Source organism: Ammospiza nelsoni, chromosome Z (assembly GCF_027579445.1).
Source record: "Ammospiza nelsoni isolate bAmmNel1 chromosome Z, bAmmNel1.pri, whole genome shotgun sequence".
Lineage (NCBI taxonomy): Eukaryota > Metazoa > Chordata > Aves > Passeriformes > Passerellidae > Ammospiza > Ammospiza nelsoni.
The window spans coordinates 14,017,656-14,044,030 of NC_080669.1; the positions used below are offsets into that span (position 1 = coordinate 14,017,656).

The following is a 26,375-nucleotide window of genomic DNA, read 5'->3' on the forward strand; positions in this document are numbered from 1 at the left end:
GAAGTGTGAGGAAATAATCCTTAACTATTTTCTATTGTTGGTGGAAAATATGAACTACACACTGGAAAGTTCCTGAGGAGACTGTAATCTGATTTAGGTAGATACTGGTACCATTTAAACTGATAACTGTTAGGGAAGAGAGAATTTTTTTAAGTAAACAAGTGTGAAGGTTGTATAAATTGGTAAGGAGGCATTTGAATTAGGAGTCACATTCATAAGAAAAAGTGATTTTTCTTATGTACACATCTTTTTATTTAGTTATTCTTTTTAGCAATGAAAAGCCCAAGTTAGATTGCAGTAACATGAAATTTAACAGAAGGAATCAGTGAAACAGCAGACTTGTTCTCTTATGTCACAGTAGAAAATCTATTTTTATATGTTAAAAGCAGTATGGCTGTTTTCCCAGGCCAGAATGGGTCATGGAACTGCTTCACACAGGCTGGAGCTGTTGGGAATACTCTCTGGAAATCCCACAGTGAACATTTCACTTCTCTGTCATGATTTTTCTCCCTCACAAACTCTGGACAAAGCAGTGTCCTAATTGAATAATACCAAGCTTTCATTTCCATAGTCAATAAAACTATATTTTTTCCTTGTGCTGTAACTTAATATTGTATATTATACTTGGGACTAAGTGCAACATCTGATTTCATATAACAGACATGACAGTGCTAAGGGTGAGGGAAGGGACTCTGAGTTTAACCCAACTTTTGAGCTGACTTAAGGTGAGATAAGCAAATCTTGTAACTGATAATGCAGTGGGTCTGAGTCTCTTTGGGGCCCCTCAGTAGAAGTGAAATGTGTGTTGAGCAGAGCTGTACTGCTGGAGGGCAAGGTGCAGGCACAAGGAGCACCTGCCCCAGGTGAGCAGGGAGGTGGAAGAAGCTGTGAGGACCAGTGCCCAAATGTCTGTGCCAGCTGAGTTGCCCCACTGTGGCTCTGGCATTCTGCCTGCTATCATAACCATCAGGAAAATGTTCAGCATGTGTGAGGATGATACCAGGAAATGTGGATGACTCTTAGTTCTCTGCCTTTTCATGCTTCCTCCCAAGACTCTGGATTCCTTAGGCATTCACTTCTCTTCCTTTGCTGCCTCTGGCAGACATTCTCATCTCTTCTTTAGGGCCCAAAGCAAAAGCACATGGAGCAAACTGGTCTCGTTGGAACTATACTGCTTCCTTCTTTACTGTGCCCCATCAAGTTTCCCAGTTCTGCAGCAGAAAAGGGACTCTTTCCTTACGGGCAGACTGCAGGAGCTCATGTATGGGCTGCTTGTGTAGAAGAGCAATTTCTAAAGAGAGGAGTCAACAGATGTGACTATAAGCAACCCACCCAAGGAAAAGAAGGCCTTAAGTCTCAGTAACTTGAAATGTTGGCGATAACCAAGGTAAACACTGGGTGCTAGACAAAGAAGAACTAGAACTGGGGGGAATATGTTTGGAGAGCCAAAGGGAGATTTCCTTTGCCTCATGCCTCTGTGGCCCATGTCAGCCTCCATGCCCTTGAGCTGCCCTGTGTCTGCTGCAGAGCTGATTTTTGCTGCCCTGCTTTCCAAAAGATGAAGTCAGAATAAGTTAATGTGTTTTCATTTGGGGAATAGTGAGATTCAGTTTTATCAAGGCTACTCTGAAGTTTGAGTTGGCTCTGAATACTGTCCTCGTCTCCGTCTCTGCTGTAGAAGGCATTCAGAAGTATAGAGCATTGCCATGAGGCACTGACACTCCCAAGAGGCAGAACTGCTGTTGCAGCTACATGCAGTTACCACAACCACCCAGACACTCTTACTGATCATGTAAAATATTGTTTTCCCCTGAAACAGTAGGATGGAAGTAGGCTTAAAGTTATCTTTTGATCTCTACTATTTTCTGCGGTCTTCTAGTCATAGTCGTTGCACAACCCAGACAGAAAATGTGCCATTGTCTGAGCGATAATGAAACACTAAACACGTGGAAATCCTATTAGTGTTTCATGGACCGTAGCTGTCATTTCATTTGCTCTGGAATTCCTTCCATATGGCCATGGCAAAGGTTTAAGGTTGAGTTTTCTTGACACTTTGAATGCATTAGCTGTTCCTCAGACAAAAGTCTGTCAAGTATACTGAAGCATCTGAAGGGATGTATTTATTTCAGTAAGTAATATATTAAATAGAATTAGGGTCAGTAATCTTGGTCTTGAGAGATAAAAACATGACACTAGAATTTTGTGGAGTCTTCTTTCCTGGTGAATGTTAGACAAATATATCTGGTTTTTGTAAATTTATCTTTTTCTGCTTCTGTTTTTTGTATCTCCTTATTCTAAATGACACTGCCCCAATTCTCTTTTGCAACTATAATTTTTCAAAAGTGTCACAATTCACTTTTTCATGTATAAGTATGCACAATGTGTTAGGATTAATTTACCATAATAGTAAACTATATAGCCGGCATAATTTCTATGAGTGAATGTGACAGTCATATGTGTATTTCTTGTGTAATAGAAGACCAAACTGAGATGTTATTACACTTGTTAGTTTTCATCCCTACTCATGGTCACATTTATCATTCTTGTCTGCATTTTTTTGTTAAATTGATCATTGCATGATTTTTTGAGATTAAGTTATAGGAAATGCATATTTTTGCATCAGATTACCAGATAAAATATGTCCTTTTGTATCCAATATACATATGTGACATAGGTAAGAACTGACGGGAGGCAGTGTCAGTGTTACCCACAATACATGACATGCACTTATGGGCACTGTGGGCAGTTTTTGTACATCTTATTAGTTCCTGTTTTCTTCCTTTTGTGCTTTCTATCTTCAAAATTCCCAGTGATACAGTACCAATTTATTGCCCGTATATAAACCAGTTTAGTTGCTATGTAGCACTGTCAAGCTTCTGCAACAAGAAGAGAAACGTATATGTTAATGAAAGTATCAAAAAAGGACCATTAGTTTAGAGGTTTGGTAATGATCAGAAACAGATGAATCCAGGAAAATGGCAAAAATCAGGGATGGTTGCTAACAATAATAAAAGAAAATGGTTTCCAGGATCTGAATGTAATCCATATAATTGGAACAAAGTGAAGAGGGGAAAAAAAATTATGTGTAAATTTGTTTTGTACTCAGACCTGAAAGTTTTTACTATTAACAAAGACCTTAGGAATTCTTTTTTTGAAATTTTCATCACAAATTTGGTTATGAGTTACAGTGGCAGAGCTGCAATTCTGCTAGTTTAAGAAATCAACATTATTCATACTGATATCCAATGCAGAGATTTTTGCCCCATACATTGCTAATGTGTGTTAAAGTCTGTTGGAAAAATGCTTTTAATGGCTAATGATCTTGTAGCCATGTGCAGACATCACTGATAACTATTGTGGCAGCAACCAAGAACAGTGAGATGTTTTTAGTTTCAAAGTACTCTTGGAGTTTTCTAATTGGTGTCTTAAAATCTGTGGTCCCTTATGCCCTAGTCAGGGTGAACTGCAAATTGATCAGGGAAGTGTAATTTCTGGTATTCCAATGGCTATGGGAAAAGTATTTTGCTTGTCTAATTCAGAGATTAATTCTTGCATTTTTCATTTAAGTATCTTTCACTTATAAAAAGTCGTATATCTTTTGAGAGTTATCTGTTCAAGGAACATGAACATTTTTACTAGAAAAGTAATTTCCTAGCACTGTTGCAATTTTTTCCCCCCTAGTTCTTCCGTCTTTATTTTGGCACTTTCATCTATGTTCACCAGTTTCCTTATATTGTTTTTCTGCCAGGGCCTGCAATTGCACAGTTAAATTTGTGCGAGATTTGCTTATAGCTATTTTGTATCCCTTAAGAGATCCTATCTTTCTCTCAGCTTAATGTATTTTTTATCTTTCACACAAAGCCATGTGATTTTATGAAACAGTGGCACAGAAACTAATTCATATAGTTTTTAATTTGCTCTTGTGAATTGTGATCCAGTAAATAGTGACAAGGCAAACCTGGAATTTATGCAGTCTGAGTTAAGTCATGTAATCATACAAGTTTATAAATATAATTGTGTTATTTCTTGCATTTCTGCTTTACAAGTTACTTTGTAAATCAGTTTAATATTTAGATTTAAATTAGACAAAAACATTTCTGGGTTGTCCACTTATTTATCACAAATTTCTTTATATTTCCAAAGTCTAGGTGCCACAATGAGTAGATTAGAAACATCATTTGCACAGTTTTGTTTTCAGTGATACTCAACTTCAAGCATAGCAGTTGCTGTTGCTTTTGTAAATTTTAGGTGTCTTTTAAAGCTGGATCTGAGGCCTCTGGATAGTGAGGGGCAAGTTAAAGCCTTTAGACTGGTGCAAGGAGTTGAGGGTGTAAGGGTGGCAGTGTCTGTATTTTGAAATAACATTACTTTTCAGGAGAAGCTATGCTTCCTTCTTTCACCTTCTGTGAAAGTAACTGTCAAATACATTGTTCAATGTCATTACATTAGCAAAAATTATGAAACTGTTATTGAAAGAGAATGAAGAATAAATGTAACATAGTTTTTGGTGTTCTGAAGCCATTTATGTAGTTCCTTACCCATGATGAAACACAGAACAAAATAGATACATGCTTTGAAAATCCACTCTTCTCCTTTATGAAAAAAATGAGTTTTTAGATTTCAGAGGGACAGATATTTCTCTGAAGACACACAAATGAATAAAATCAAAATGGAACTTCACGTGCCAGGCTGTGATTCACCAGAAAGTTACCTGTCAAGGGAGTGTTTGTAGCTGAGGGAGGAGCCCCTTAGACTTCTCCAAATTGTTTGGCAAATCCTGTAGCCAACAGAAGTGCTAAACTTAAAGTGGTGAGTGGGCCTTAGCTGACTGATGTGTAAGTGGGTATTAAAAGTTCCTCGTAATTCCCAGAGATTTAAAATCAAGTAAATATAAAACTGTTGCAACACCTTAGCTAGAGACCCATGATCACTTTTCATTGAACTGCTTTCATATTTTGTTACCCATTCTTGTGCAATCCAAAACAAATTGTTCCTTTCAGAACTATTTCTTTTATGCAGTATGTAGAATATGAAACGTAAATAATATTTTCCTCTGATTTAATTGATATGTTAATACTTAACTAAAGAAAAATGTCTCCATTGATTTTCCTTTTCATATGATTCTCTTTACAACTCTGAACCTAAAGTTGTAGGAGTGCCTTGAATTTTTTTCATGTGTGGAGGAAAATTGTATAGCCACTGGCTGTCCTTCCAAAGTAGTCCAAATAGAAGGGGGACGGGGGGCAGGAAATCAATGCACCCAAATAAGATCATCTACTTGTACTGTTAGGACACAGACATAGTCTTATTCAAAGATGTAGAATGTAGCACAGGTTATTACAGCAACCCAAATGAATTTTGGTAATGTAAATATTGGTGGGAAATGACTGTGGTGCTATCCATAATGCATTCAAACAAAGGTAAAAGCATTTCAGTCTGGATTAAATAAAATGCTGTCTGTTTTTAATGTTGTTTGGCTAGCCAGTGAAAACCATAGCATTTTGACCTGTTTGTAAGGCATGTTCTAGTGGACAATAGGAAGTGTTTATCCAGTATGGTATGTCAGTGTTTGCTCTGATCAATGCTAGCTGGGCATGTTGTGACAGAAACCCCTTTTTTCTGCATTCAGGCATAAACACTGTTTGCAAATTTATTTCAAAGAACATTTTATTTGGCTAAGTATTGGGTCTTGATGTGATCATCTGTGCTGAACATTGTTCCTCATTTTCCTGAAAATAATTATTTCCAGCATTTTCTGGGCAAATCAGAAAACAAAGAACTCCTAGATAGAACAGGCACCTTTTCTGTATTAATTCTCTGTTGATTTTGTCTTCATTTAATAGACCATATTTTCTTGAGTACCTCAAAATATTTCTCTTCACTTGCCCTCAAAACTGACCTGCTGACCTGAGAATCAAGAAAATGTCATGTTAGTGACTACTAATTAGTGGATCCAGAGAGTTGCTTCTCCTGGCCTTTCAACCTTCCAGAGGCAGCAACAAAAGCTGTCACATGTATCATACAAAGAAAACAAGCATTTGCCATGTGTGCATTTTGTTTTGTTTTTTTCATAGAGCATACATAGCACAAGTTCAATTGAGACTAGAGGTGAATTTGTAGGTTAGGAGGAAATTAGCCTATAATATAGTGTTTGCGTTTATTTCTCTATTTCCATGCATAACATAATGCATATATTGCCCAGCTCTTTTTGGACATATGTGAATGTATTAGTACACTGCATTGTAAGAAGGGAAAAGAATTAAACCCCTCCCTGTTTTCTTTTTTTCTGTCCCTACCAATTTCTCCCGTTTTTTTTTTTTCTGTCCCTACCATTATTTTTTATTTTGATTAGTTCAAAGTATATTGCATCTTTCTGAAAGGAGATATTTTAATGCTTAGTTTTTAATATAATGCACATAGTCCATGCTTAAGCTGATTTTTATATATTTGTTGAAAGAACAGGTTAACAGAAGATTCAGCCATATTTACCATTCATCAGTGTTACACTTCTGCAACTCATGAGGCACATTGAGTTTTTTGGGACTCCTTAGAAGAATGACTGTGGTAAAATGTGCAGTCACAGCCATGTCACTGAACTGTTTTGTGCAAGTAACATTACCCTCTTTTTTATTATTTATAATTTTCAGGTCTTTAAAATAGAAGTGCTGGTGAGTGGAAGGAAACATTTTGTGGAGAAGAGGTATAGTGAATTCCATGCACTTCATAAAAAGGTACTGATCTTTTACTTTATAATATGTTGCTTTGTTTTGCCTCACTGATGTTTTCCTCTCTCTTGTAATTGTAGTTTTCCTCTCTCTTGTACATGGTTTATCATAAATACATCCTGTGATTCATGCCTCTGGAAATTAATTCCTAACTAAATCAATTTCTTCTTTGTTTTGTAGAAGGGAGTAATGATTTCTCACATTTACTCTCTTTTTCTTTTTGATTATTGTTTACATGCTGTATGGCTAAAATACTGTCTGTAGTATGTTTTTGTCTTCTTGTAAAGTCACAAAATAAATCCCATGCCAACCACAAATAGAGTGGTTTTTTCCCAGTTAGGCAAATAATTTGTTAGATCTATACATTTTGTTGCTAACCTGCCATATGTAAAGATGAGGGAACAACTTTTGTACATGAGAAAACCAGATAATATGAAAGTGACCGAGTAAAGCATCTCAATTAATGTAATATAAAATAAATGCTAAGCTTGTCTACTGAATCATCTCAGTAACATACAGAAGGGAGCTCGGTGCTTTCAAGGGTGGTTATCCACTAATACTTCTGTAAATTGCTTTGACCATTGTTTGTTAAAGTATGACTTTTTCTCTCCAAGCTGAACTGAAAGACTGCTGTGCAGCTGAAAGGCATGCTTTATTTTTTTCCTTTACTTTATGGAGACCAGGTATTGTGAAGGAGAATTCTGGAGGAGCATTGCAGCCCATTACCAGCAGCGGGACTGTCCTGAAGAGCTCCAGTCCTAGGATCTGGGTCAACTAAACGTTTCTTGGTTTGTAGGTCTGAGTGGCAGTGGAGTGTGGGCACAATCAGCTACTTTGTCTGATGCTGCTTGCCTTCATTGTGGAAGAGCTTCCTCTGCAAACAGCAGAGATCAGCATGGGTATTTACAGCCCCTGCCAGTGCCTCCTTCAGAGGAGTTTACTGCCACCATTACGGTTGCTGGTGGTCCTGAATTAGCTCAGGAAAGAAGCATTAACCTGAGGATGATTTTGCCAGGCTTGTAAGGTGTATAAGTTTAAGCAAACTTGTCTGAGCAAAAGGCAACTATTGACCCATCAAAATCTAAAGACAAGACCCGTTTGTTTTACTGCACCATAATTAAGATGTACTAGTGCTTGTTGCCTATTTGCTTCTTGCCTCAGTAGTGGTGTCATCTGCCATTTATTAATACTCATTTCCTTGTTTATTGTTTTACTACAGATATGTCTCAGATATTGTCATTCTTGTGTTCATATTAAATATGAAACCAAATAAGCAACAGTGTCAGAAACAGTAAAATAACTCATTCACCCACCACTAAGCTTTGTGATATATGAGTGCTTTGTTTTACAGATGAAAATAATTCTGCAGTTGAAGGTAAAGCAGATTAATAGAGTTTATACAGTGAAATAGGCTAGGGCACATTAAGAGGCAAAAATCTTAATTTTAAGGATTTATATCCTTAAAATGTGCCCTCTCCAAATAGGCAGTATTGTTAGAATAGTATTGTACTGTATAATGTAATGTAGTACAGAATTAGAATTAGAAATATGATTGAATATTTTCAGTTGGAAAAGATGTACAGTTATATAGTTGAACTGCCTAAGCAATGCAGGGATGACCAGAAATTACAGCATTATATTAAGGGCATTGTTCAAATGTCCCTGACAGGCTGGGGACATCCACCACCTCTTAAGGATCTTCTTTCAGTGTTTGATCATCCTCTTGGTGAAGAAATGTTCACTCTGAACCTCGCCTGGCACAGCTATGAGCCATTCCCACATGTCCTGTTACTGAATCCCAGGGAGAAATGCTGAGCATCTCCGGCTCCACTTCCCCTCCTCAGGAAGTAATGACATCATCCCTCATCACACTTTTCTCCAAACTAAGCAAACTCAGTGTTCTCAGTCACTTGGCATCTATCTGCTGAGCACCTACAGGTGGCTTCTTTGCAAGCATAGGAGAAGAAAAGCCAACACCAATGTTGGATATGGAAAAGGAAGAAGAAAGCCTGTGGTTGTGGGCAGAAGCCTTTTCCAGGCTGCTCACCATCTGGGCAGCTGTGCAGCTGTTCCTTCACAGGGGCAGGAGTTTATATTTCCCCTTCTTGGGCTCCTTCTGTGGCAGGGTATGACTCTGGCATGGTGTAGAGAGCACCACCAACTTGTGACTCCAGGCAAGAGGACAGATTTGGATGCCACCATAGAAAGGCTGCCCCAGGCATTGCAGGCTGGTAGGAGAGCAGAGCCCAGGGACGTGGAGCAGAAGGTACAGAGAAGAGGAAACAGGCCTGGGGTGATGAGCAGTGGGTCTGGAGACCCTGATCTGGGAACACCTGTCCCAGGATCAGCTGGGCAGTGCTTGCATTTGGAGGAGCAATGATACAGTACCTGACACAAGTAGAAGGAGCCATCAGGATTAACATTCCATCCTACCTGGCAAAAAAGCAAAAAAGAGCGAGGACAGAATCTATACTGTTAATAACACTGAGACTTCCCCTGTAGATTGTGCATTTATTTTATTTCAAGAGTTGGGGCTGGGAGCTGTTAAGGGCTGACACATACCACTAGTCCTGTTTTAGCCATGTTCCAAGGCGCCTTCCAGCATCACTGATATGGTGCTGGGCTCTTGTTTGCTGGAGGGACCTTGGGGGTCTCTTTCCCTTCTCTTTAGGAGTTGCTGTGACCCTTCAGGGGAGCATTTACTGGGCCATTTGAAAGTGGCAGCCCTGGGCACAGCCTTCCCTGACTCAGCCAGGGGCCCTTCTTGCTCTGTAGAATGGCAATGGGAGCCAAGGGGTGGCTGCCAGGATCCCCACCAGCAGCAGTGGAGGAGGTGGCCCTTCTGCTGCTGCATTGCACAGCAGCACACACACGCACACTGCTGCATGAATGTCACTATGCAGTTTTGGAGGGACACCCCCAGCATCCAGCCCAGCAGCTCTGCATTCATCCTGTGTTTGGTTGGGATGGTTGTGGTGGTGTCTTCCACCATGGCTCATCCAACACTGTTGCCAAATATCTCCTTCCCATGATGGATCCGTGGTTGCAGTGTCTGCAGGAGCATACCATGGTTCTGAAAGCAGTTCAATGAGCACACGGAGACTGGATGCCACCCACAGGACACCTGAGCACTCCTTCTTGAAGCCCACCTTTGTGGTGCTCCAGGATGATGGATGTCCCAGAGCCACACCCACCTGGAGGTGACTCATGTCATAGGGCGTGTGGTGACATGCTCCAAGCAGTCATCATCCAGCTGAAATGATGGCAAGACTGACAGTATCTTCCTCTTGCAGAGGGAGAACTTGGGCTTGTCCTCACCCATCGCAGGATGGACATATAGCAGAACTGGTGGAGGGTCCACATCACATAACTGGCATTCTCCATCTAGCCAGAGAGATGGGACAGCTGGTCTAACTTCACTGTAATTTCTGGAGCTGCACAATTACTCCACGTAAAAGCTGTGGATGACTGCAGTCTCACTCTCAGATTTGTCTTCTTGTACACCATTTTCACTGCAATAACTCCTTTTGCAGAGATTTCTTATAGCACCAGAAAAACCATAAATGATGCCCCCCTTCTCTCTCTGCAGAAATAGCAGCAAATAAACAAATCTGAAAAACAGATATTCTAACCAGGCACTTTGCATCACATTTCACTTTGTTTTGTTTTCTTATTCATTTGCTATTTATATTACTCTGCAAAGGAATAGAGACTTTTCCTTATTTGTTCCCTGCACAGATGCAAAACATAGATCATATTTTTGCAACAATATACGTTTCCAATAAGTCTTACTTTTTGAAGTTGTAAAATTTTGGTTAGTATTGTTGAACAGATCATACTCTGAACCTTAGTGCTTTCAGTGTTACAAAAATCCTAGAGAAAGTATTTGCATCAGTTTGCTATCAGCATGCAAATATGGTCTTTATCCTCCTCTCTTCCCCCTTAATTTGAAATGTATGTTTCGTTCTAAATTCCTGCGAGTACATGGCAATTGGAAAGGTCTCTTTAGACTTGCTGCATATTCAAGGTGCCCTTAATGTAGGAAACGTCTCTAGACAGGAGAAACAAAGTTTCTGTAGAGAACGCCTGTGGTAGAAAATAGATGTAGAGGCTGATGAGGAGATTGTGCCTTTTGCTGGAGAACAGTGTGCCTCACTGGCATTGTGGGGAGGAAGGAAGGCTGTTGCTCTTAGAAGACATTATTCATTCATCAGAATGCCAATCAATGTTTTGATTAATTATATTTTTTAAACAAAGCTGTTTCCAAGAACACATCTGGATTTCTGTTTTGGGTTCAATCTTTCATAGATTCCAGTTGTATAAGAAAGTAAAGCCCCACTTCCTGTGTAATCTGGCTGTAGTGGAAAAGGTTTAAAATATTTTCAAGACTTCCATGTTACACCAGGAGTACAATTTATACTTTTCACAGAAACGACCCACAGATGCTGGCTTCTATGAAATAGCTGGCATAGACCATTATGCTTTGCCTTGATTATGAACAACAAACCTTGCCTGTCAGGCTATGCACCATACCCAGTATTATATATGTCTGAACAGAAGTTTTATTATTCTCATTTGGAAAGTTTTTTAGCAAGAATTAAATTATTTCTAGGTGTATAACATAGTTTAAAATACAACCATTTGTTCATATTTATCCCCAAATATCTTTTTATACTTCTTTCCCCATATGTTAATAAATATTGGTAGTTCTTTTTAAATATAATTATCCTAGAAGGTCTCAATGTTAAAACTACTGCAGTGAAATTTGCAAAAATCTGAAGTGTAAACCATCCTTTTTTTGCAAGCTGTCTATAATTTTAGAATAACTAGTGTATACTATACATCATATTGTCTTTTCATAATTGTGCAAATAACCCTTTACTTGATCATGTTCACCATCTTTAGGTCTTTCAGGAAATAGAGACTACAGCATGTCAATAGGCATTAGGTCAGTGTTACAGACAGGAAGGTACCGTGGGCAGTAATAGTCCTCAGAGAAATGTGTTTTGTTTTGTGTTGGAACAAGTCTGAAGCGATACAGCTAATGCATACATAGTTTTGCTTAATATTCCTTGACATTGTTATAATTATTTATAGCAATATGTATGACTGGATTATTGTAAGCATAAGAAAATGGGCTTTTAGTATATCTTTTGTATATCTGTATAATGTTGGCTTTATACTTACAACCAGTATCTATGCCAGCACATTAAATAGTTGGGATTTGAATGTTTTATATGTAACAGGTCCACAGAGCACAAGGGGATTGTTAATCACCAGCTGAGTTGCCAGCCACAGAGTATTTATCTTGTAAGCAGCTAAGTCTTGGTGGACGCTTGTATAGTTTCAGATTTGTCTGCACTCATCTGGAGTGTTCTTCTCATTTGTTGCTTGCTTGCAGGTGCTGTCATAGTTCACAACAGCAGTGACTGTAGTTTCTTCAACATCCCCAATCAATTTAGAAGGAAAAATGGGGGGTTGTATTCTGTTTTTAAGATCAGTTAGTAAACGTAGCTGGGTTTGGAGTTTTATTTTCAAGTTGTTTTTCTCACTTCACATTTAATTGTAATTTAGCACTGTTAAGAAATAAGGAAATTGCAAAATGTTTCCAGAGCAATTGAGGTTTCCCGGCTGCAGCTTCGATACTTATGATTGCAGAGACGTTGATACGTTGCCACCGCTTTTTCCTATAGTGACATCCCAGCAAGCTCAAAGATGAAATGTAAATTCTCGGTCTCCCATGGGTATGCATGTCAAAGTCAATTTTGAGTTTCTTTCCTTGCAGTCTTTGCTTCAGATTTACTCAGAGGCAATATCCAACAGAAAGAATGCCACCTTCTATTAAAATGCAACAGAGTTTCTATTTCTGTTATTATTTTTGCTCTGTAGTTTTGAGTAAAACATTAATATTTTTTGATTTTAAAAAAATATGTTGCTCCAGCAAGGGGACTTTTAGTGTTGTCAGGTTGCATGTTTTTGTCTTTGTATATACTATCATATGTATATATATATATAAATATATATATGTGTGTGTGTTTGTGTGTGTATAGATCTATATAGATATATGTTATGCATAGATCTATGTAGATACATGTGTAAGGTTTCCTGTGGGAATCTTTAGAGGAATAGTTATGGAGCTGTCTTTGAAATATAATCAGTGACAATCTTGCAGTTTCTCTGTGTAAGATATTAAACACAGACTGTCAATCTCTTGGTACACTTTGAGAGCATCAATATTTTTCTCTCTTGATTGCCAGCTCTCTAGAGAAATGGTTTGCACACCTCCTTGTACTTTTCACACCTGTTTATAATTGCCTAAGTCTGGAATTAAAAGCCATTATCGTGTGTTCACTGCACTTAGCAAGGTAATTTCTAGTTATGTCATGGTAATGTTGTGAGGTATTGTCCCAAGTAGACTAATGGGAAAATCTAATTTCAAATATTCTCATGTAGTGGTTGCCATTTCATTGTTAGTCACAAAAAATTATCAAGTAGGGTTCCTCTTTACTATCCAGGGCAACTGGAAGTGAAAATTTTTAACCGCATTCTGTAGGTATGACAGCTGTTATTATTTCAGGGAGATGATTGTAAGTAACTTCATTTCCATGCTGTTGTCCTTAATACATAGGTTTTTATGCTCTTTTTTTTTTTTCTTTTTCTTTCTTTCTGTCTTTCTTTCTCGCAGCTCAAGAAGTTCATAAGAACACCAGAGATCCCTTCAAAGCATGTGAGAAACTGGGTCCCCAAGGTCCTGGAGCAGCGACGACAAGGCTTGGAGTTGTACTTGCAGGTGTGTCTCCTTGCAACCTGCTGAGAGTAAAAGTAGCATCCATTTCCGCAGCATTAGAAAGTAGGAAGTGTGGCATTTTACTGATAGGCAGTTTTAGAAGTGGGAAGCAATCTGTATACTTACCAGCAGCAGTGATTTCTGTTCACTTAGCAGAACTACCAGCTAGAAATGCAGACTGTTTTGCTTTTTTTTTCCTGATTTTTCCAAAGGCTGCTCATTGACTTTGATGAACCTTCATTTTCTTCTGCCTAAAATGGGGAAAATAATGTTATTCTTTCCAAAGTTGTTCTGTCTATACCAATCAAAAATGTTGCAGAAAAACTATAAGGAGGCTTTAGTTAGCTCACCTCTATTTAGACAGACTAGGGAAGCATCAGCTCATTAAATTCATATCACTCTGTTGTACATGCCTGTATATGAATTGTTCCTCTAGATGAAATAGGCACCTGTCATCTCATATTAATCTCAGTTGGTTTGGACATTTGCTTTAAGTCTTAGGATCTACCTAGATGGGTCATGATTTTGATAAAGACAAGAAAAGGAGTCTTCAGGAATGATGCAATTGTATAGACATCTAAATATATCAGGAATAAATCCCATTCATTTTTAATACCTGGAATTTCTGTTGTCACTGTGATTGCTTTAAAAAATGTCTTGTGGTGTACGTTCACAGCTGTTTCTCTGGTGGCAAAGCTAGATGAAGGTGTTCCTCTAAATATGTTCCCAGTTCACTGCACTTTCAGCTACAGTGATCCAAGTGCTGTTTTACTGAAGGGGTTGATAGAAGTAATGTGTCAAAACATAATTGTTTTGGGATGAAGGCAAGAATAAGAGTCTTCTATTTTTACTCACATTGGCCTCTTGCAGTGAATTTTTGGTTTTTCTGGTTTCCATACAACTTTCTTTTGGACGTAATCACTACCAAGGCACATGTACCAGTTAGTCTTAAGCAGCTGATTTCATTAAAAAGGTAGAGAGGTAATCTGGTTATTACTTTTAATTGCTGATAAACTGTAAAAGAACATCTCCCCCTACTGGAAGAGTTAGTCAATTCTTGTTCTTTTGCAGTCTTGCCCGTTGAATTAACTCTTCCTCTATTCTATTGCTGTTGGCTGTCATAGGAACATGCAGTGGTTTAGGTTGGAAGGGACTGCTGGGCATCATTTGTTTAAAAACATGACAAGCCTCTAAGTTGTATGCATACCAATGTGCATACTAATTTAAACAAGAAGAAAAGTTGTTAATACTTTTGTCATAGTAATTAATTTCTGTGCCCACTAGTAGAAAGCAGAATTAATCATCAGTGAAATTTTAACATTTAAGATAATTAGAGCCTGGTTCTAGACAATAAAAATTTCGTAGTAAGGCACTTCAGTGATGAGACATTTTTTAATAGTCCTAAGCATTTGCCAAAGCACAGTGTAGAAATATATTACAATTTCAGAAAATGTGATCAGTTTTTTATTTAACACCATTTATGTAAAATATTCTAAACATGTTTTCAGGTGATACTGCTGACAGTTTATCTGTAGGAGTTGTTTGGCTACTACTGTCACTAGTCAGTGGTGGTGCTTGTAGCCAGACATTTGTGCAGCAGGATAAACTTTTATGAAGACATGCCAGTCATTAATTGTTTTGTATAAAACCAGCCAGAACCATATGCAAATACTGAGCTATTACATAGATGTAATGTTCAATTAATTCATACCATGCAGATGGTCATTGAATACAGACCTGTACCTGACAAGGTCTATCCATACTGGGTTCTTAAGATATTTTCAACAAAATCGTTGTCTGTAATTAAATGCAGATAAAAATATTGACATGAAATGAGGGTAGTAGAATCATTCTCTACTAAGTAATAAAGAAAGCAAGACATTCCTCTGTCTAAGACGGAAGGTGCTGCAGTTGCCAGGACCTTGTTACTTTTTGTGACCTTTTCATGATGAAACCACCCTTTTAAATGCTTTCAGCACAAGTTGTTTGTTTCTTGGAGTGGATGGACAGGAGCTCAGAAACATTTCATTATATCTTTCTGAAGAGCAGCAAAATTACAAATAAATGAAGTATTATTAAATTGTGAGCTACAAAGACTATTTATTTATTTATTATTTTTTAACGTATCAGTAGCCACTGGCAGCTAATTATCATAAGACTGCTTATTTTACTTCTGTTTTTGAAAGGTTGCGTCAAAACTTTTTCTTGTTATAGTAGACCAATTTTAATAAAATTTTGAAAGAATGATTTATCTACACTATTTTTAAGTAAGACTTTCATATTTTACAAGTTTGACTGGAATGTGCTACTATTGTTTTTTATACTGTGAAACAATTGACTAGAGCACTAATATGCTTAGTAATTCAACTGCATGTATAATAATATTTACAGAGTCCTTGTGAATACTGAGAACAATCAACTGACTGACAAGAGGAAAGAAGGATTATGTTTAATTTATTAATGAGGAAACAGATGCAAAGATAAGTGAATGACAGATTGTGGCCCCAAACATTAAAGCAAATTAGTATGAAGAAATAAGCTATTACTACTCTCTTTGTCATGGTAAATGTCTCTGTGCATGAGCTTAAACTACAGCACAAAGCACTTAAGCTGGGCTGATTTAGTCTTTGTTAAATAAGAAAAACACAGAATCACAGAATAAACTGAATTGGAAGGGACTCTCAAGGATCATTGAGTCCAACTCCTGGCCCTGAACAGCAGAGCCCCAAGAGTCACCCTATGTGCCCAAGAGCACTTGGTCCAAACGCTTCTTGAGCTCTGTCAGGCTGGTGCTGTGACCACTGCCCTGGGGAGCCTGTTCAGTGCCCAGCCACCCTATGGATGAAGAACTTTTCCTGATATCAAACTTAAATCTCCTTTGATACAAATTCAGACCATTCTCTGGAGTCCTGTCACTGGTCACCACAAAGAGATCAGTTCCTACCCCTCCTCTTCCCCTCCTGAGGATGTTGAAAATGATGCCTCCCCTTGGTCTCCTCTGAATCTCAAAACACCTGTTACTGTCAGTAGAAGAGTACTTAACCAGCTTTTACTGCCTTGTTGTGGCCATTGACTAACTTTATAGTTACTTACTTGTATATCTGAGCTTGTAGCTTGCAGTACAGCAAAGATGAGAATCCTGGTGGTTTTGATTTTAAAGTTGTAAAATAAATCACTGGGTTACACTATTGCTCACAAAAATCTGTCTTGATAGTAGTTTTAGTATGCAGTAAGATTTGGACTTCATATTTATTTATGGTTAGAAATATCTTCTCTTGATGAGCTTCATGAGGAGCTTTGTATTGAAGAAAGGTAGAAGATAAGGTTTTTAAGCAGCTGGTTATATAAGGCGCCTATAATTTGAGAAGGGCTGCCTAAAGGATCTGCCCTGAAAGCCTGTGACCCCTCATAGTAGTGAGTGTAGATAAATGTATTTGCCTTAAAATACCACAAGGTGAAGGTAAGTGTGGAAGATGATGAAGCACGCTGATAAACTAGCATTGTAGCTTCTGGATGGTGTTTGTTTGGTTTGGGTTTTTTTCATCCACTGTCCAGTCTTGGACTGACTGTTATCACAGAGCAATACAGAAATGTAATTTGGTTTGTATGTGAATTTAAATAATATATAAATCACTTGAGAACTCCCACAGTTTTTAATGTGTCTGAGTTCAGTAAGTCATTTTGTAGATGGATCAAGTGAACAGGTAGTTGGAGTCTTATTTTGAACGTTGAGGGGTGACACTGGAGGGACCTCATCTAACTGGCTATCAGAGCAGCTGCAGCTGCTTTGGATCAGATCAGTATTTGTTACAAATACATTTTATATTATATACTATTGCAGGAGCAGTTTTTACAGAGCTTATTTCCTGTGAATTGGTAATGGGGAAGAATTTGATCTAGCCACCTGCTCATTTGGAGTTAGGTCATATCCTTGTCCCAGTAAGCTGACACTGGATGTTATTGCCGTCCAGTCTGTCTACCCCAGGGACTTGCCCTTTGACAGGTCTGCCTTTTAAAGTTCAATGGAATAGATATTTTCAACCCCCTTGGGCTAAAGAAATCTCATCATTTGCTGATATCATCAGTCCAACAAGATAACAAGCATCGTTAACAGAATTCACTTTGAAGTGGCACCCACATCTCAGCATGAGACTTGATAGCTGCTGCTAAGTCTTCACTGAGGTAATTTGCTTATAGGGAGAGATTTTGAAGGAGGCCCATATTTTTTATTAATTTCAGAGTACTAACTCATTTCATGTGGTCTGGGTGACCTGAAGAAATTCTTCTTCTGACTAGCAAGGCTCTAATATAAAACAGAGAGTTGTAGACCTTCTGAAGTTCTCTGTATAAATGTAGGGTCTCTATGTACATACGTCTCTAACCAGAGTTAATATGTAGAGCTAATATTTCTCTCTTGGCTGAGGTCAAGAAAACATACTTGCCTTTTATTTATTCTTGAACTTTTTTACAAAGAGAACAGTCCTGATTCCTGGAGATAAGATTGGTTAAAGTGCTCCTTGGCTGTGAGACATGAAGACTTGATGAACTTCAACATTCCAGTAGTTTCAGGAATCCAAATCTTAAAAATGAATTATGGCATTTATGAAACTAGACTAGAAATTTGTTTTCCATTTAAGGAAATAATCTGGAGATCTGAGAAGCACTTTGACCTATTTTTCAGTATTCTTCAGAATGCAATTCTCTTTAAAAATATTTTATCTACCAATCTTTCCTGAAAACCATAAGTAAAAACATATCTGTTGTAATTTTTCTTTTAAGAAATTAAAATCCAATTCTATACTCCTTAGCTGTCTTAGTTTCCAGCAGGGTGGAGTTAGGAAAACAGTGGATGTAATAACGTAATGAATAATGTGGAGTTGCTTTATGAGTAAGCTCATCAGAAATATTAAGAAGAAAAGTACACATTATTATATTACTTTTTTTTACTCTTTTTGGGGGAACAGTTCAACTGCAATTGCAAAAACTGAGGACAAATGAGCTATTTCTGTAGTTAGACTGCAGAGGACAAACTGTCAATATAGAAAATTTGGCTCAAGCTGTCTTTTCTTCATGTGCCACTATGATTTTCTTTGATTACTTCAATAAGCATTGATGCATAATTCCTTGTGGTAAAGTTTAAATAAGTAAATAGCGTTTCCTGATGGGATAGTGGATATGAACAAATTTTTTGTACTATTTTCTTTTAAGTTGATGTAATTTTGTGACATTACTTCATAAAAGTTTTAGATTCAGTTAAAAATACTGAAAGGTTCTTTTTGTTGATGTGAAAATTCTGTTGCAGAGCATTTCAAACGTAGTATGGCATTTCATATTCAGCTGAGGATAAGAATTGTGCTTTCTTCAAGCTTCAGTGATTGTCCCTTTTCACTATCATTCTGAGGGCTGTGTTAATGTGATTTCTCAGAGTTTTTTATCAAATTGTGAAGAAGAAAGTTTTCCATCACCTTATGAGGAGCTTCATTAGATCTTCACTGCTTAACTGATTCAATTTCTGTTGACCTCTTGCTGTTCTAACAAGAAGGAATGTGAATTCATACATTTATAACTTTATCCATTGTCAAGAAGACTGGAGAAATCTCTGCTCTAAAATGAGGCATCTGCGCTCCTGATGCTAGTGTGCAAGTACTCCACATAATGTGTTTGCTAGAGCTTTGCTTTTCAATAGCCAAATAGCCTGTTCTGTAACTGCAGCTGAAATCCTGCTTCAGAACTTTGGAGTAGGAGTAGAATCAGAAAAGAAAAGAAATTTATTTGGGGAAAAGAAATGCTTGGTGATGTACATGGTTTTTCATTGTTTCTCTTCCCTTTGAAGTAGTGGAAAAAATGATCCCATAGTGGTACATAAAAGTTATGTGAGCTCTCTTAAGCAGAACAAAAACTAGGACTTCATATAAAGACAGGAAGATCTTGATTGTGGCTTAAGCTGATACAGACCTCTAGTATCAGATGTAATCTGTAAGTGCTTTCTAAGTGGAACAGTTTTTGATGTTACATATATAATAGCTGTAGAGGTGACTGGTGCTTTTGGAGATGTTTAGAATTATTAAGATCTCTGTGTTTAATAGGTGCACTTTTATGGGACATTTTATTGCCTTTGCCCAACAAAAATGAATCAAATTGCTTACTATTTAATTATGGAAATGCAATGGCAAAATGATCTTAGAATTATTCAATGATCATTCAACTATTTAAATTTTATTTCTGTGCCGTTCCCATTCATCACATTTATCCATTCTGTCCATGTTCATTCACCACATTTATCCATTCATTACAATTTTTCTTCATTTGTATTTTCAAAAATCCATTCTGTATCAAGCATTTAATTGTTCCCACATACCTGTGTACCTTCACTAAAGAGTGTTGTGAACACAAAATTTTGAGTTAGTTCAATTGGAAGGCTGGAAAGGTTTATGAAAGGATAGCCTATGTCAAGCATAGAAGGTCTGCTAGTTGGAAATAACTTTTGAAACTGATTTTGTTTTGAACAAAAATGTCTTATATGGTAGTCTTGCACATTTATACTCTTCATTGGTATCCATTTATAGCCATTTCAGGATACAGTCCTAAATGGATCTTTAGTCTGAAGAAATGACCTTTCGTATATAATCCTTAAAGTAGTTAGAGACACACTTGTGTTTCAGGTTGTTACTATATTTGTTTAGACATTAACGTGTTTTTGAGAACTGAACCCTGTATCTATCATGACCACTATCTAAAAAGGAAAAGGAGTTAATTATGTGGTTGAGAAGACATATTTGAATAATTGAGATGTATTGAGAGAGAGAGAGAGAGAGAGAGAGAGAGATAGATAATGAAGAGGCATGCAGGTGATGTGACTGTGCAAAGCCACTTGAAAGGCTTTTTCAGACCAAATGCTTTACACATGGGAGGTAATTGGTTATATACATAAAAGCTGAATTCAGAGGTTGAAATTTTAAGCTATGGAAATTTTGTGCAAAATGTGGGCTTATTTTTTTTCTTCTTCACCTTATCCTCTGTGTGCCTAACCTGTGGGGTTTTTTCCCCACTAGGCTTCTGCTTAACCATTCCCCATGTCTGTGAGCAGGAGTGGATGGAAATGACTTTGACTTCCTTGTATCATTCATTAGGCACCACAAAGGTTCCTGCAGAGGCAGTCCTTTCCTTTGTCCTATATACACATTCACTGTTAGGATCTATTTCTAATGAATTTAAGATCAAATTGGCTTATTTGCAGAAAAAAAAATTCCCATCAAGTCCAGAAGAGATGCTTATCTTCCTGATTGCTGTTTCTGGAAACCAGTTTTATTTTAGATACAGGAGAATATGCTGAGAAGAAAGCGCCCAGCATTAGAAAGTTGCAAAAAAAAGTTGGATTCAGTGAAATAAGATTTAACTAATGTTTTGCTGGAAAGTCTGTTGAATCACCCACATCTATTAATCACATTGAAAATTCTCTCAATTTTCCAAAACTATTCAGTGTCTTCTGTCTCTAACTCCATTTAGTGTGCAGAATCAAGGCTGAACAGCTTCTGTAAGGAGTTCGAAAAGCAATGGTATGATAAGTATAAAAAGACAAAATGTTCTTTGTCCTCATTAAAGATTGTGAGCAGAGTGTTAAATAATATTAATGGCTGGGATTGTCAGTACTTAACAGTACTTTCCTAGTACAAGTGATTTTATTGATCGATACAGTCTCAATGTAACAGGGCAGATTATTCTACTGATTTTATCGAAACCTTAACTAAGTTTGTTAGTGTACCACATATCCTTAAATAGATCTAGATGATGATGTAGATTAAGAAAAGCAGGCCACCATCCATCTTTTTTTGATCGGTTAATAACTTAAATCCATCATTGCTGTGACCAGCTTTTTTAAGATTCTGTTGTGCATACGTGTTTCTTTGGTGGTAAAGATACACAGCTGGGTCTCGATGGCTGTGGATTTTAAAGGAGCGTGCCTGACACATGCAGGATTGCATATTTGTTAAGAGGAAGCAGAAAGCCAAAGAAAACAGGGAAGCAAAATAATTCTGTAGATAATTTAAAGGAGACCCATTTATTAAGTGTCTGTCTGCAGAGATTTATGAAGAATTATTTAAAGCATTTTTCAAGAATGCTCAGAAAATTACCTGGTTTGTGTTTTAGGAGTTAAATTTTTGCTTTTCAAGTTGTGCTGTGTTGTGATTTGTGATTAATATTTTTTTCCTTCATCTTCAATAATCTGTTTGGTTTTGCTGTATAGAATTGTGCTGCATGAACTCTCTTATTTTACTCTTACATGTTAGAGTGATCAAAATAAATTTTACTCAGTTAAGCACAGAACTTACATTAGTAGTTGTGACAGATTTAGAAACCATGTCTAAGTGCTTGTTCCCTTTTCATTATACTGTGTATCATAATGATATTGTATTACATTCTTTGCCAAAGTTAAGATGAACATCAAAGTGTACTAATCATGCACTTCCATACTGTGAGAAATGGTCTCTGTCATGACTATACATGCTCAGAATAAGTGGAAAATGTTTAAGAGGAGAGAGAAAGAAATTAAGTTCTCTGTCTAAGTCACAGTCTATGAAAGCAGAACTATGAGTATTAAAACTCACAGGCTGGCACACTCCTCTAATCTGCTGATGACTATCCCATACTAAAGTATGAGACAATTCATTTAGCTATGGTAAAAGAAGTCACCTTCCTTTCCCTGAATGCAGCTCCACATTTGATGTGTAGGCAGTAAATTTTCTCTTTCTTTAATAGATATTTAATAGATTTCCTTAAGGTCTTTGGCGAAGGTGGAGGGAAGTCAAAAAATGTTTGTCCATTGTAATAAAGAAGGAAGAAGGGGACAGTAATTCCTGCAGTATTATTATCACCACCTGAAGTTTGGTAGAACGATTCAGGTTTCCCCCATCTTTTTAATCAATCCATAGCATTTTTAAAACATTTTCAGTTCCTTTTCTGTGCTGTTTTACATAAGGTAATTCTTATATTTAGGTATACAAATGACTATTGCTTTTTTAAATTGGACTTTCAAAGCAAGGTAAATCTTAAGGGCTTTTTCTTCAAAATTAGTCCGTAAAGTTAATGAATTGCGAATAAAGGGATAAACTTATTTTCTGCTGAAGGAGTATTTTATTATTGCAGGTGTAGTGTAACACACTATGTTTCATTAAGGTTGTTCAGTAGTATACAGCACTAAATTAGAATATAGTTTAGACCTAGATTGCATTGACCTTATACAATCTGGTAGCATTGTTCTGCATACACTCTTTGTGTGAGTGAAGATCCACCATTAATATTCTTTACGCATTTATAAATTGCACATGAGGGCAGGGAGAAAATGTTCATGAAGAAGTGTAGAATTCTTTTTTTACATCAGGACTTGAATCTGCACATAAGACACAGCCTGTGTTTGGAAGCCAGAGAAGGAAAACAAAATATGAAATAACTGAACCATTTATTATGTGCTATGGAAAAAGAACTCCTTCTGGGGGAAAAAGTAGTGTAGGATCATGCTACGTGTGTAAGCAATGTTAAATAAATCCTTATACATAAGGAAGCTGAATTAAAGCTTGATTCTAGTGTGCCATAATAACTTTATTGTCCAATATAGTTTGTATCATTTAACATAGACCATTCTGAAAAAAAAAGACAGAAAAACAAGCAAACAAAAACCCAACAAGCTGTGGAACTAATCACAGGGGATTAGATACTGAAAGATGCTGAAATAAACAAGCAGTAATTCTTGAACTTCTGGTTTAGATGTTGAAAGGAAGGAGCATAGGAACAGAAGAATTCTTTGCAAGAAGGACTGCTAAGCAAAACATGAGAGTTGTTCTATCAGTAGCTAAGAGAGGTGAGCAGAGGAAGAGGCAAATAATTCTTCCTCAGACAGGTAATGGCAGAGTAGTGAGCCTTCTTCTTTGGTTCTGTAGTAAATTGAATGCTCCTGCATTAGGTGTAATTCCCATGTGTCTGTGTGTGTGCTGCCTTTTCTTGGCATTTATGCAGTCTTAGATGACTCCTTTCTGAAAGTTGTTGAAGGATTTCAAGGTGAAGTAAGGGGGGAAGGTCCTGTGGTCATGGGTAGCTTAGAAGAATAACAAATGCTTGTTATCTTCTCTAACATTGTCTATCTCTACCCATATCACTTTTGATTGTCTTTTTTTTTCCTCCTGCTTATTGTCTGTGTTCTCCAAATATAATATAGATTTAGTTACATGTGAAAAAGCTCATTTTACTAAACCCATTCTTTGCATAATTTTTTGACTGAGATAGTCTTGGATTTCTGTGAAGGTACATTTGCAAACAAAAACACATTGAGTGATGCCTAAATTTATAACTCTGATATGGATTTTTTTCTGTAGACTTTGAAAATATGGACATTAAAATAAGAAACTTCCAGGGTTACTTTTGATAAACACTTTGAGTTATATATAAGAAAATTTTCAAGCATTGATGTAAAAATTGAGGCTTGTGGTGCAGTTTCTTCTTTTTAATTTCTTAAAATTGTCTTTATCTAATATACTTTTTCTTCTGTAGATGAAAAAGTTTGCAGAAACAAAGCATGAAGCAGAAGTAGAACCTTTAATTTCATTAGGCATGTTGTAACTGGCGAAGATTAATGTATATATCTCTTGCTAATTCTTTTCAATTACTCAGTTCATATAAATTCCCAAACCTTGTTAATTATGCTGAAGTCAGGTGGTAATTTTTAACAGTGTTTCCACAGCAAGGGAATTTTCCTGGTCTAACCTTGCCCTCCTGTAGAAACTCTCAGCAGATTAGGCATTCTGACTCTAGTCCATTCGTTTTCAGCACAAGCCTAATTGCTGCCGACTGCCTGCCACAGGTACCCTGGTTATTGTACATTTAAGGGATGCAGGTTCTTCTGAGAACAAATAAGGAAAGATTAATTGTTTGTTTTGTTTCATCCCAAGAGAAATGTGGGAGCTTAATCAAGAAAAATAATTTCTTCTGTTGATTTGGCTTATTTGTGGAAAGGGATAATTGTATAGAGGCAGGCATAGAGCTATGCATTTTGAAAGAAATTTTGCCATTTACCTACTTGGGAGGCAAAGATACAGCAAAATGAATGTAACACAGCATTGGAATTGATGGGGATGGTTCGCATTTCTCATAGTAAGTAATTTGGCTGCTGGGCTTTTATTTTAACCAATATTGCTAGGTGGTGTTGTCATTTGTTTTGTCTGCTTCTTTGGATATCTAATCAAGTAGGGGGAAAAACGCTTTTCCAAATTGTCCTTAATTGCCAGAGCACGAAGTGAGCTAAGCACTCAGGTATTTCCAATTAAAGAACTTGTTTCCAGCAAGCACCATTAAATCTATCTTTCCCAATCTGATAAATAAGCTATCAAAGAGTGGAACAGATTAATTGAGAGCAATTAGTTCAAAGCTCAGTATAACAGGCTGAACCAACATTATCAATGAATGCAAATTTTACGTAAAGCAGTAAGAAGTACTGATGCAGCAAAATTGAGTTGAGAGTAGCCACTAAGCACAAAGAAAAATTTTAAATGTGATACAGAAATAAAAGACATGGAAGAAACAGATCATACAATTCAGAAACATCAGAAGATTTATTCTAATTGCATCTAAAGCATAAGAAAGCCCTGCATATACTTCAGCACTTGTGTTTGTAGACACAGTAATCTCCAAGTGTGCTTTGCTTATGTTAATAATCAGTAACCCCTGTGTTTGGTAGAGACTTATCTTAGACACTGTATTTTGATTCCCTTTTAGTACAGGTTTGTATTCCTATGCCTTTTGGATGGTTGTTCCTTTCTTCCAGCTGCCTGTGCATGCCAAATTGCAGTCGTCCACATGGTGCAAACATCATTCTGCATCCTCTGGATGTTTCTCTTAATGACAAAATAGAAAAAGCACCTGAATGCTGGTGTCAGCATTTTGACAGCACGCATCATCATGAGGAGAAAGTCTCTCTGCCACCTTAGATATTGAAATAAACTCATACTCTTCAAGTATAAATATGTTTTAAATTGTTTTACGAGTTTTTTGCTTGTTGATAATTGTTTTGTATACTCTGCTTTGGAGTAATCTACTCCATCAAGAAGGGGCCACATGAAATAGACTGATTTCTTCAGTTTTTGTAGAACTACCTTGGCTAGGTAAGTTGTATTGCTGCTCTGTGTGTTGACATCATTCCCATAAATTGACAGCACAAATATACCAGCTGCCACAACTTTTAAAACTGCTCTCTTAGAGCATCAGTTTGTGTGGTGCATCTCTGGCCTTTACAGCAGCCATGTAGCTGGAGTCTACTATTGCAGAATTACAGTTTTAAAATGGTTGGATAAAAATCTTATTTCTTATGCTGTTGCAACTCACTGGGTACATCTATTCTAGGAAAATGAAAAGGTCAGTGATAACTTTCCCAATAAAACCTTCTGAGAAAATGTCATTCCACTTATGTGTATCTGACTGGGAGAGTTCATCCTCCATTTTTTGAGCTTCAAATTTTTTTATTTCTGGAATATCATCATCATTAGAGGAATTCAACATTCATAACCATGATAGTATGCTGTCATAGCAGCTCATGAACTGATGATAACAAGCATGCTTTAACAGACACAGAACTTTGAATACAGGTAATTTACAGTATTTTTCTTTGTATCCTTGCTGGCAAGTCACACCTGAATAAGATCACAGCTGTATTCTGTGTAACCATGGTCTTCTGAGCAGCTTCTCCTTAATGCTGGATTCTGAAAACCTCAGATTATCTCCCAAAAATGATGAAGAAATTAGACAGGTGAAACTTCTCTTAGTTTCTCCAGATGCGGCATTCAGATCTCCAAGTGCACTTTCACTATGGGGTCCAGCTC

The 26,375-nt window shown here is 37.1% G+C and overlaps 1 protein-coding gene across 1 annotated transcript in view; it reads left to right on the plus strand.

Moving 5' to 3' along the window:
- Positions 1 to 26,375, plus strand: part of SNX24 (sorting nexin 24) — an 88,703-nt gene that overhangs the window by 38,834 nt on the left and 23,494 nt on the right. The window contains exons 2-3 of the mRNA XM_059492068.1: positions 6,648 to 6,731; positions 13,411 to 13,515. Coding sequence (XP_059348051.1) covers positions 6,648 to 6,731; positions 13,411 to 13,515 — 189 coding nt within the window. The remainder of the gene's footprint in view (positions 1 to 6,647; positions 6,732 to 13,410; positions 13,516 to 26,375) is intronic.